General features: G+C 43.7%; 1 protein-coding gene and 1 long non-coding RNA gene across 9 annotated transcripts in view; both read left to right on the top strand.

The window, feature by feature from the left end:
* ADAT1 (adenosine deaminase tRNA specific 1) overlaps positions 1 to 8,512 on the top strand; it is a 32,169-nt gene extending 23,657 nt beyond the window's left edge. For 4 of the 8 annotated variants that reach the window (XM_054248626.2, XM_078357777.1, XM_035282543.3 and 1 more), the window contains exons 9-10: positions 2,300 to 2,386; positions 5,206 to 8,512. In XM_054248626.2, the coding sequence (XP_054104601.1) occupies positions 2,300 to 2,386; positions 5,206 to 5,338 (220 nt within the window). In that variant the 3' untranslated portion in view covers positions 5,339 to 8,512. Of the gene's footprint in view, positions 1 to 1,948; positions 2,109 to 2,299; positions 2,387 to 5,205 lie in introns of all 8 variants that reach the window. The other 4 variants (XM_078357776.1, XM_054248627.2, XR_013530178.1 and 1 more) reach the window with 3 other exon arrangements.
* Positions 8,513 to 10,785: 2,273 nt separating this feature from the next.
* LOC144580537 (uncharacterized) lies at positions 10,786 to 11,884 on the top strand. The gene is made up of 3 exons (XR_013530183.1): positions 10,786 to 10,922; positions 11,141 to 11,228; positions 11,760 to 11,884. It is a non-coding gene; the product is annotated as an uncharacterized LOC144580537 (long non-coding RNA).
* The last annotated feature ends 825 nt before the right edge of the window (positions 11,885 to 12,709 follow it).

Below are 12,709 nucleotides of genomic sequence, written 5' to 3'. Positions count from 1 at the left end.
TAATCCCGGCTACTTGGGAGGCCAAGGCAAGAGAACTGCTTGAACCTGGGAGATAGAGGTTGCAGTGAGCCAAGATCACGCCATTACACTCCAGCCTGGGCCACAGAGTGAGACTCCGTCTCAAAAAAAAGGAAAGAAAGAAAATCATAAGGAATAGAAAATATATTTATTCATTATCCTCATCATCTTCATGTTGAGTAGGCTAAGGAAGAGAAAGAAGAGGGTTTGGTCTTGCTATCTCAGGGCTTGCAGAGGCAGAAGAAAATCTGTGTGTAAGTGGACCCACACAGTTCAAAGCTGTAGGGTTTCTGGAGTGTTTCTTTCCAATCTTTCATTTCTTCTGTTTATTTCTCTTGTATTACTGTATTGACTAGAACTGATAATATCAAAATCATCTGCAAATGATGACTTGATTTTTGTTTTTCACTTCTCTTTCTGTCCTTTTGGCCAGAACCTTCTGCATAATGTTGAATAAAAGCAGTGATAGCAAGTACCCTTGTCCTACTCCTGATTTTAAGGACATATATTTGCTGTAGGTTTTTATAGTTGCCCTTTATAAATTTAAGTACTCTTTCTGAGTCTTAGTTTGCCAAAGATTTTTAATAACTCAGAGGATGTTGAATTTTACCAAATGTTTTCTTTGCATATATTTTCCCCATAATTGTGTGTGTGTGTGCGTGTGTGTATTTTTTTTTTTTTTTTGAGACAGAGTCTCACTCTGTCACCCAGGCTGAAGGGCACTGGCACAGTCTTGGCTCACTGCAACCTCTGCCTCCCGGGTTCAAGTGATTGTCATGCTTCAGTCTCCTGAGTAGCTGGGATTATAGGCATGCACCACTCCTGGCTAATTTTTGTATTTTTAGTAGAGAACAGGGTTTCACCATATTAGACAGGCTAGTCTCAAACTCCTTACCTCAGGTGATCTGCTCACCTCAGCCTCCCAAAGTGCTGGGATTACAGGCATGAGCCACCGTGTCTGGCCATCCATAATTATATTCTTTTTCTTTAATTTGTTCATGAGAGTTCCATTAATTTTTGCTTTGTTTCTGTGCTAAAGTAGCCTTATCTTCCTGAGTGCCAGCAGCCACTCCAGCTAAGGCCTTGGGAGAACAGTGTTTGAGGGCTCAGGGTTCCTCTTTAAACAGCAATTCCTAAAGTAGGCTAGGTTCCAGCAAGGTAAGGGAGATTTTGTGTGAACTATATAATTCCCTATTTCACATATACCAGTCATGGTCACTGTGTCCAAGCTGAGGGTACAGTCTGCTAGGATGTTGCAGAGTGTGGTATGTAAAAGTGAGACTGCACATTGTTGGTACACACAGCGTTTCCCAATTTCTAGATGCAGCTCATGACTTGTGTACGTGAGGGAAAAGAAGGCAACACATACAACCAAGGCCACATCTGGCATGGATGAGCAGAAACCACAAAGGCCTGGGCAGGCTCATAAAGAGTCAACACTCACTTCCTTAAGTATTCCAAACCATGCTCTCCACCTTTGTTATTTAGGAGCAAACACTTGGCCTCAAAGGCCTATGATGCCCCTGGCAGGAGCCCAGGAATTCTGCCTCAGGTGGCTCGTCCAAGTGGATTATATAATGGCAGTTCACACAGGGAACAGCACTCAGGTCTCTGAAACAAAGCTTTCCATTTCTTGTAAACCCATAGGGACTAGCTCCCTTGAAAGGAGGTAGCCAGAAGTGTCTTATAGATATCCTAGGGCAAAATTTAGTAATTGCACTTCAGGTTACCTGTTTGGACTTGTCACCTCTTTTTTTTTTTTTGAGATGGAGTTTCGCTCTTGTTACCCAGGCTGGAGTGCAATGGCGCGATCTCGGCTCACCGCAACCTCCGCCTCCTGGGTTCAGGCAATTCTCCTGCCTCAGCCTCCTGAGTAGCTGGGATTACAGGCATGTGCCACCGTGCCCAGCTGATTTTTTTGTATTTTTAGTAGAGATGGAGTTTCACCATGTTGACCAGGATGGTCTCGATCTCTTGACCTCGTGATCCACCCGCCTCGGCCTCGCAAAGTGCTGGGATTACAGGCGTGAGCCACCACACCCGGCTGGGCTTGTCACTTCAATCTTCTACTGCTGATGACATTTCTTAAGGTTAGACTTATTTTTGTACCTCAACCCAATCAGACATCCAGGTCTAGATTTTCTCCCTACCAAGTGCCAGTGAAAATGAGAGGCTGTGGAACCTTGAAACCTAAACACCATGTGAAGCCTGGCATCTTCAGTAGGTGCTTGGAACAAACTAAATGCTTAATAAATCACCTTTGCCTTCTTTTTCCAAACAGATCCCAAATCAGCAAAGTGGAACTCTTTAGATCATTCCAGAAGCTGCTAAACAGAATTGCAAGGGACAAGTGGCCAGACTCCCTCAGGTGATGCTATTGACCTATGTTTTTTCATATTTAGGAAGACTTTTGTTTCGATTCTGGCTTATGAATCAAAGCTTTGGCAGGAGTGGTGGTTCAGCAAGCCAGTGGGCACTTACTGTTGACTACATGTTCTTCTTTCTCCATGGCCCTGTTTGCAGTTACATGCACCATCTGAGATGCAGAGGATGGGTAGCTGGGTGGTAGAGAGTTATAAAAAACTAAGGATAGAATTGGGGCTTGGCCATTCCAGGCCCTCCTTTGATTCCACCTCTAAATGGAGATCACTGTGAAAATGTGAGTGATCTAAAAGCTATATATTCTGTTACAAGTGTTACTCTTCTCTTTTCCTTTTGAATTTGCAGCTCTATGATTTAAATTGCTCTTCAAACAGGAATGTAGAAAACTCTAAAATAGGTGGGTGCACTGTCCTTCTGACAGTTGACTACCTTAGGTAGGTACAGTTACACAGGTGAAGGACACAGTTCCCACATAACTGCCTTCATTTCAGACACCTGCCGCAAGTTAAGGAGCACCCCAAACCACCCATACTTCTGACCAACTGGCTACAAATTTAAGTGTCTCCACTCCCCTTCATGTTCAGTTATTCACTAGAATGTCTCTCAGAACTCAGAAAAGCACTATAGTTGCAATCATAGTTTTATTATGAAAGAGACAGATCAGTACTGGCCCAAAGGAGAGAGAGATAGGGTGAGATATGTGAGGGTCCCAAAGGCAAAGCTTCCATGTCCTCAGGACACATCACCTTCCCAGCACATTGCTGTCCATCACCAACCAGGAATGTCACTCATATATCAATATCCAAAGTTTTTCTTGGAGTTTCATTAGCTATTTTGATTTATTGAATTATTGGCCACATGATGTGATTGAACTTAATCTGCAACTCCCTCCTCTTCCAAGAGGTCAAACTGATATCAGGTGTCTCTGTGCTCCAATTATTTACATGGTTGGTCTTTCCTGCATGGTGAGTATCATCCTGAAACTATCTCACGGGACCATCATGAGTCACATGGTTAAACATAAACTCACAAAAGGTCAGAGATCCATCATGAATGACAAAGACACTTCCAGTTCTTTGAACAGTTCCAGGAATTCCAAAGTTTAGAGGCTCCCAGGAAGTGGTGACAAAGACCAACCCAATCCTTCATTATATGTCAGTGGGAAAGCTAAGGTGTAGCTAGAAACTTCCATATGAAGAGGCTGGCCACTTGTCATCACCATCCCGCATACTGAAGTGATGCATCTGTGGTCAGTTGGCTTCTTTCTTTTCTGGAAAAATGAACCAAGCTGGAACTGAGTGGGTTTCTGTATAGTATCTATGTGTCAAACAAGTCTGGATTTAGGTAAGGAGAGACTTTATTGTTTTGTTTTTTGTTGTTGTTATTGTTGTTTGTTTTTGAGACAAAATTTCACTCTTGTTGCCCAGACTGGAGTGCAGTGGCGTAACCTCAGCCCACTGCAACCTCCGCCTCCTGGGTTCAAGTGATTCTCTTGCCTTAGCCTCCGGAGTAGTTGGGATCACAGGCACACACCACCACACCCAGCTAATTTTTTGTATTTTTAGTAGAGACAAGGTTTCACCATGTTGGCCAGGCTGGTCTTGAACTCTAGACCTCAGGTGACCTGCCTGCCTCAGCCTCCCAAAGTGCTGGGGTTACAGGCATTGGCCACTGCTCCTGGCCTTTTTTTTTTTTTTTTTTTTTTTGAGATGGAGTAGCTAACGCGATTAAGGGACTTCATTGCATGTGAACAAGGGCCTGGTTTGCAGTAGGGTTTTGATAACTGGTAGTTACTTTTTTTTTTCTTGTTTTGAGATGGAGTCTTGCTCTGTTGCCAGGCTGAAATGCAATGGCACAGTCTTAGCTCACAGGAAACTCCACTTCAAGTGATTCTCCTGCCTCAGCCTCCCAAGTAGCTGGGACTACAGGTACCTACTACCATGCCTGGCTATTTTGTATTTTTAGTAGACTCGGGGTTTTACAATGTTGGCCAGGCTGGTCTTGAATCCTAACCTAAGGTGATCCACCCGCCTCGGCCCCCCAAGGTGCTGGAATTACAGGCGTGAGCCACTGTGCCTGACCTAGAAAACTTAAACCAAAAAAGTAGACAGTTATTTTTGTTTTATCTGATTCCACCAGAACCATACAAACCTAGAATTCTGTTCATTCTCAACTGTTTTTATTTCATGTTGCTTTCTCATGAATTTCCTACAGAGGAGACAGAGTTGCTCTAGAAAAGTGTCAAAGTCAAAATAAAGATGTAAAGACAAATCCCTAAATTCAGTGTTTTATTTGGAATACAAGAACTGCAATTTAGAGCATACACACAGACTTGGTGGTCTTCAGTGTGTCTGAAGAACAAAGAGAAGGTTAGAGGTTTTATTTTTCAAAAAAGAAATGTAACGTATTGTTCAAGAAAGTTGACTGGCATGATTAAGTGTTGAGGAGCTGCCAAGTGACAGCTTTGGGTGAAACTGTTCGTAAAGTCTGCAGCAGGCTGGTTGAGTAGCTGTTAAGATAAAACTGGCAGGCAGTTTGAGCAGCCAGCCTTGCAGAGAGTGCATTCTTGGAGCAATGTTATGCGCACTGAGTGCTTTTTACTACCCCTGGCTTCTCAGCTCTGTTTTAGTTGGGTATGACAAGAATAACATACTTTGTATGATAACTTTCACAAAAGCATACTGAACTCCTTCTGTTCCTAAGTCTCTCATTACAAGTCTGTCCAGTTGCTTGCTCAGGTGTCTGGTGGCTCCAGGGTGAGCTGTTCAGTGAGAACCTGTGTATCTGGTGGCATGTGTGCATTAGGGTGCAGAAGCTGGATACCTACCAGGAGTACAAGGAGGCTGCATCCTCTTACCAGGAAGCCTGGGGCACTCTCCGGAAGCAGGCATTTGGATCCTGGATCAGAAACCCACCGGATTATCACCAGTTCAAGTGAGAAGGAAATGTTTGCTCTGGTAGCAGGACCCTTCATTCTGAACTGCCTTCCTCCACGCAGGACAAGTGTTAGCATTTTTGGTAGCTAAATCAGGGAACATTCTGAGCAGTGCATCTCTGTTGTGTAATACAGATGGAATCTGAAACTTAGAGCAGGCTATACTTGATTGACGTAGCTCTCTGCTAAAATGGCATCTCACTAATGACCTTGCTATCTGACTTCCATTGTGTTTTATTGCTTCTCTAAAATATGAAATCAGTTTGGAGCATGATGCTTTAAAAGTACTCTGCAGTGCTCTGTTTTATGTGTTCCTACATTGATTCAACAAATATTTATTGAGCTGAAATGATGTTTGAATCCCTGCAAGTCTTACAGCTTTGCCTGGCATAGTGAATTTATATTTTGTATTCCCAGCCTTTCTTCCTTCTGGGAGCCTTTCTTTTCCCATTCTTCAATGATCCTGCCCTGTGCCTCAGACTTGGCTGAAGCTAACCTTACTCCCTGGCTCTAGGAATAGCCTGTGAGCCAGTCCTGGATCACCCTGGAATTGTTTTCAGAGGGATCAGGAAAGGCTCTCTGTTTTGATCTGGAACTGTGAGAGTCACATAATCATGGGACTGCTGATGGCCATCTTTGTCTCATACATGGAGAAAGCCAGCAAATAATGAATGCAACAAAGGACATAGCCAAGAGAATCAAAGATCTAGTAACACTGATTAGATGCCTAAAGCCAGTGCCCACCCTAGATGTTAGTTATGTGAGACAAATTCCTGTTGTTGTTTTGATTATGCCTGTTTGAGTTGGTTTTCTGACTTACAGTTAAAAGAGTTCTGTCCAAAAATTCAAAAGGCGGCCAGGTGCAGTAGCTCATGCCTGTAATCCCAGCACTTTGGGAGGCTGAGGCAGGCAGATCACTTGAGGTCAGGAGTTCAAGACCAGCCTGGCCAACATGGTAAAACCCTGTCTCTACTAAAATCACAAAATTAGCTGGGCATGGTGGCGCATGCCTGTAATCCCAGCTGCTCAGGAGGCTGAGGCAGGAGAATTGCTTGAACCTGGGAGGCATAGGTTGCAGTGAGTGGAGATCACACCACTGCACTCCAGCCTGGGAGACAGAGCGAGACCCTATCTCAAAAAAAAAAAAAAAGCCAAAAGGCCCTACAGCAAAACAGCAATAGACCCAGCAGCCAATCCTGTTTGAACTAACATCTAGTGTTTAACACTCAACATCAGACCTTGAATGATTAACTGAAAATGGAAGCTCCCATATTGGGGTTACTCAAGGTCCTTATTGATTCTTCAGCATTTTGTAGCTATAAATATTTTTAATCACAATTGTATTGAGACAGAAATCACAGACCATAAAATTCACCCACCTAAAGTATACAATTTAAAAGTTTTTAGGCCAGGTGCCAAAGACTCACAGCTGTAATCCCAGCATTTTTGGAGGTCAAGGCAGATGGATCACCTGAGGTCAGGAGTTTGAGACCAGCCTGGCCAACATGATGAAAACCCATCTCTACTAAAAATACAAAACTTAGCTGGGTTTGGTGGTGCACACCTGTAATCCCAGCTACTCGGGAGGCTGAGGCAGAATAATCACTTGAGGGAAGTGGAGGTTGCAGCGAGCTGACATGGTACCACTGCAATCCAGCCTGGACAACAGAGTAAGACTCTGTCTCAAAAGAAAAAAAATAAAGGAAATGTACCCCCTTTCAGTTCTGGAGGCTAGAAGTCCAAACAAGTGGTCAGTGGGGCTTCTATTCCCTCTAAAAGCTTTTGTGCAGGAGCCCCCAATCCCTGTGCCACAGACTGTTACTTGTTCATGACCTGTTGGGAACCAGGCCATACAGAAGGAGAAAAGTAGGGGGTGAGAAAGCTAAGTTTCACAAGCTAAGTTTCATCTATATTCACGGCTGCTCCCCATTGCTCATATTACTGCCTTAGCTCCACCTCCTGTCATACCAGCGGTGGCATTAGATTCTCATAGGAGCACGAATCCTATTGTGAACTGCACATGCAAGGGACTTGGTTGCACGCTCCTTATGAGAATCTAATGCCTGATGATCTGTCACTATCTCCCACACCCCCAGATGGGACTATCTAGTTGCATGAAAACAAGCCCAGGGCTCCCACTGATTCTACATTATGATGAGTTGTATAATTATTTCATCATATATTATGATGTAATAATAATGGAAATACAGTGCACAATACATGTAATGCACTTGAGTCATCCTAAAACTATCCACTTGTCTCCATCCCTGGACCCATGGAAAAACTGTCTTCTGTGAAACCAGTCCCTGGTGCCAAAAAGTCTGGGGACTGCTGCTTTAGGAAAGACTCCTTCATGCCTCCTCCTTAGCTTCTAGTGGCTCCTGGAAGTCCTTGGCAGCCCTTGGCTTGTGGCTGCATCACTTCAGTTTCTGCCTCTATCTTCACATGGCCTTCTTCCCTGTGTCTGTGTCTCACATGGCCTTCTTCCCTGTGTCTGTGTCTCGCATGGCCTTCCTCCCCGTGTCTGTCTTGTATGGCCTTCTTCCCTGTGTCTGTGTCTCGCATGGCCTTCTTCCCTGTGTCTGTGTCTCTCGTGGCCTTCCTCCCTGTGTCTGTGTCTCACGTGGCCTTCCTCCCTGTGTCTGTGTCTTGTATGGCCTTCTTCCCTGTGTCTGTGTCTCGCATGGCCTTCTTCCCTGTGTCTGTGTCTCGCATGGCCTTCTTCCCTGCGTCTGTGTCTCACATGGCCTTCTTCCCTGTGTCTGTATCTTCACATGGCCTACTTATAAGGACCCCAGTAACTGGATTTATGGTCTGCCCTAATCCAGTCTGATTTTATCTAACTAACTGTATCTTTGAAGACTCTATTTCCAACTAAAGTCACATTCTGAGGTTCCAGGTAGACATGAAGTTTTGGGGACACCACTCAACCCATTGCAGAACCCATTAGCAGTCACTTCCCATTCTTCAACTCCCCTGGCCCAGGGCAGTCATTACTCTACTTTCTGTCTCTTTGGATTTGTCTATTCTGAACATTTCATATAAATGCAATCATACAATATATGGTCTTTTGTGACTGGCTTCTTTTACTTAACATGTTTTCAAGATTCATCATGTTGTAGCATGAATCAGTACTTTATTCTTTATGGAATAAAAATAATCAGTTGTATGGTTATACATGTTTTGTTTATCCAGTCATCATTTGTTGGAATATGGGTTGTTTTCACTTTTTGGCTCTTGTAAATAGGGTTACTATGAACATTTGTATACAAGTTTTGTGGGAGCATATGTTCTTAATTTTTTTTTTTTTTTTTACTTACAGAAGTAATACATGTATGTCACAAGAAGTTATCCTTGAATTTTTTTCCATAAGAAATCATTTTAGATAGGAAAGAAAGAAGGCTGGGCACAGTGTCACCTGTAATCCTAGCACTTTGGGAGACCAAGGCAGGCAGATAGCTTGAGGCCAGGAGTTTGAGACCAGCCTGGCCAACATGGCAAAACCCCATCTATACTAAATATGCAAAAATTAGCTGGGCATGGTGTCACATGCCTGTAATCCCAGCTACTTGGGGGACTGAGACATGAGAATCACTTGAACCTGGGAGGCAGAGGGTGCTGTGAACTGAGATCTCGCCACTGTATTCCAACCAGGGTAACAAAGTGAGACTGTTTCAAAAAAAAAGAAGGCAATGACCAACATGTAGAAACTCCATCTCTACTAAAAATAGAAAATTACCCCAGCAGGTTGGCACATGCCTATAATCCCAGCTACTCAGGAGACTGAGGCAGAAGAATTACTTGAACCCGGAGGGAGAGGTTGCAGTGACCCAAGATTGTGCCATTGCACTCCAGCCTGGGCAAGAAGATCAAAACTCCGTCTCAAAAAGCGGGGGGGTTGCAAAAATATCAGTACCTGAAGGCCAGAGTCTCCAATATTCTGCTTTAATCAGTTCTTTTGCCTGACCCCAAATCTCACGTTATGATAGCAGTTAGGATACCTGGGCTGGCAGGAGCTTTTATCCAAAGGATGATGCATCTCTCTCCTCTATGAGACCTTACTTTAAAGGATAAAGACATATTAAAATGTAAAAGGATAATGTCTTTTTATTCCTAAATTTTATGGTAAATTTACACCCCCCCAAAAAAAACCCTAAATGTAAACAACAACAACAAATTTAGACTTCAGAATAGAGACTATTCTTGAAGGCTCCTTGAAGGCTCCGGGCATGGTGGCTCACACCTGTAATCCCAGCTCTTAGGGAGGCATAGGCGGGAGGATAGCTTGAGCCCAAGAGTTCAAGACCTGCCTGGGCAATATAGCAAGACCCGGTTCTCCACAAAAAGTTTAAAAAAAAAAAAAAAAGGCAAAAAAAATAGAAAAACCCAAAGGCTAGGGACTAAAGGCAGCTTCGCTTTGGACTGTACCTGTTTTCTCAGGAGCTAAAAGTGGTGCTGAAACATCCAGCATCCTACATTTTATTTTAATCTCTTAAAACCCAAGTTTAAAATCTCATCTATGCCTTAAAATCACATCTCTGCAATCTTGGCAGGTGCTCAAATTTCATACATTTATAAAATATGTTTTTACTGTTTCTTTTTTATTTCTAACAGCAGGTGAAAGGATTTTTTATATTACTAATGTTTCTTAACCTATTTTTGGCTGATGACTGCTTCTAATTTTTAAATACATATTCTTTTTTGAACTTGTTACAGACATTTTTAAATAGTCACAAATGTAGATTAGCACAGCAGACTCCCATGAACCGTCATCCAAACTTAGCATACATCAGCTTTATTGCTGCTCGTTTGATCTATTGCCTCCTCCCCTCCAACATTTTTTTCTTTGACCATTTTTTTTTTTTTGAGACAGAGTTTCACTCTTGTTACCCAGGCTGGAGTGCAATGGCGCGATCTCTGCTCACCGCAACCTCCGCCTCCTGGGTTCAGGCAATTCTCCTGCCTCAGCCTCCTGAGTAGCTGGGATTACAGGCACGTGCCACCATGCCCAGCTAATTTTTGTATTTTGAGTAGAGACGGGGTTTCACCATGTTGACCAGGACGGTCTCGATCTCTTGACCTCGTGATCCACCCGCCTCGGCCTCCCAAAGTGCTGGGATTACAGGCGTGAGCCACCGCGCCAGGCCTTTCTTTGACCATTTAAAACAAATCCTAACCATCGTATTCTACCCAAGAGAATTAATATCCTTAATACCTAATATGTAGTGTGCTTAGTTTTCTCATGTTGTCTCAGAAATGTCTTTTGACTATTTATTTGTTCAAAATAAGATCCGAATAAGAGCCACACTGTGCATTTGATTGATAGGTTTTTTTTGTGTCTTTAAGTCTGTAACAGTTACCCTTTTTCTGTGTGGAAAGGTGGGGTTTTTGTCCTGTAGAATTTCCCACATTTTGTATTTCACTGCTTATTTCCTCCCAGTGTTGTTTAAAGGTTCCTGTCTCCCCAGTATTTCCTACAAATGTGCAGTTACACATAGCGGCTTGATTGGATTCAGGTGCAGTTGATCTGACACGACTACTTCCTGAGTGACTCTGCATCTTTGTTTTGCATCGTATGGAGAGGAAGGTAACATCTGGTGGTTCTACTTGCTGTGATTGAGCAGTGGGGATCTGTGGTATCAGTCTGGTCTTTTCTACTGTAAAGTAACCCACCACCCTTCCACCTGATGGTTCTAGCAGCCATGTCAGGGGTCCCTGAAACCACCCTTATGTTTGATGATTCATTAGATGGACTTACAGAACTCAGAAAAGCTCTGTTACACACATCATTTCTGTTTATTTTAGTGAAAAGATACAGAGTAAAATCAGCAAAAGAGAAGATGCATGCAAAGTACAGTGGAAAACAAAACACAAGCTTCTAGTTGTACCCTCGGTATGAACCTTGCGTGTTTGGTTCTTTGACATGGGAGAGGGACCTTGCTCACTTGGTGGAGAGATTGTTCCTCCCAGGGCTAGCCAATTCCTGGAAACAGAGTAAATGACTCACCTATGACTATTCCTTTCCTGTGTAAACCAACCAATCTGGAGCCCATTCCCCAACCTCTCCTTTACAGGGCGTCTCATACTCTGGGCCAATATCTCATACTCTGGGATATCCACCTGCCCTAATCACCCCAGGGCCAGATACCAGGAAGCTAGAGACAGCCCCTAGTCCCCAGAGCCTGCTGAAATTTTTCAAACTCACCAGTCTGCTTACTCGGCCTTGCCACTTCCTTCCCATGGAGATCACAAGGCTCTTATTCCTCTTTATCCCCTCATTCCCTCTGCCTCCTCACTGACCCTGGGCTTCCCAGTGTAGCTCCCTGTGGCATGCCGTGCCCCTCCTGGATCTGTGAGTATAACAAGTTTTTTCTTGTCAATGGCAGTCACCTGATCTTAAAACCTTTATTTTTATACTTTTTAGAGACAGGTGTGTCTTGCTGTATTGCCCAGGCTGGTCTCGAATGCTTGAGTCAAACGATCTTCCCACCTTGGCCTCCCACAGTGCTGAGATTACAGGTATGAGCCACCACATTGGGCCACCCAAAGCCTATATTTTAAAACATTCCTCCAACGGTGTTGCACAGACAGCACTAAATCCTCCCAGCAATGATGTATGGTAGTACATGCCAGGTGTTGCCAATTATAGAAGCTCACCCTTGGATGCTGCTAACATCCCATGATGCACGGGACAACTGCCCCATCCCCACCCCCACTCTCTGCAAAGAATTATCTGGCTCAAAATGTCAATCATGCTGAGGTTGAGAAACCCTGCTTCTAACAATTATGTTTTAAAGTCACTTGAAATAGTTCTTCTCAGGGCCGGGCACAGTGGCTCACGCCTGTAATCCCAGCACTTTGGGAGGCCGAGGCGGGTGGGTCACGAGGTCAAGAGATTGAGACCATCCTGGTCAACATGGTGAAACTCCGTCTCTACTAAAAATACAGAATTAGCTGGGCATGGTGGCACGTGCCTGTAGTCCCAGCTACTCAGGAGGCTGAGGGAGGAGAATTGCCTGAACACAGGAGGCGGAGGTTGCGATGAGCCAAGATCGCGCCATTGCACTCCAGCCTGGGTAACAAGAGCGAAACTCCGTCTCAAAAAAGAAAAAAAAAGTAGTTCTTCTCTAGTTATTGCTCCAAATCTATACATAATTTTAGTTTACTTTCCGTTTTTAGGGATGCTTTTTTTAAATTATGTAAAATGACTATGTAATTCCAAAGTTGAAACTAGTTTGGTTTTGTTTGTTTTTTAGAAAATAGAGACAGGGTCTCAGTATGTTGGCCAGGTTGGTCTTTAATTCCTGACCTCAAACAATCCTTCTACCTTAGCCTCCCAAAGTGCTAGGATTATAGGCATGAGCCACCACGCCT

This window comes from Callithrix jacchus, chromosome 20 (assembly GCF_049354715.1).
Source record: "Callithrix jacchus isolate 240 chromosome 20, calJac240_pri, whole genome shotgun sequence".
Taxonomy (NCBI): domain Eukaryota; kingdom Metazoa; phylum Chordata; class Mammalia; order Primates; family Cebidae; genus Callithrix; species Callithrix jacchus.
The sequence above is the reverse complement of the archived record's forward strand: the minus strand, read 5'-3'. Positions and strand labels throughout refer to the sequence as shown.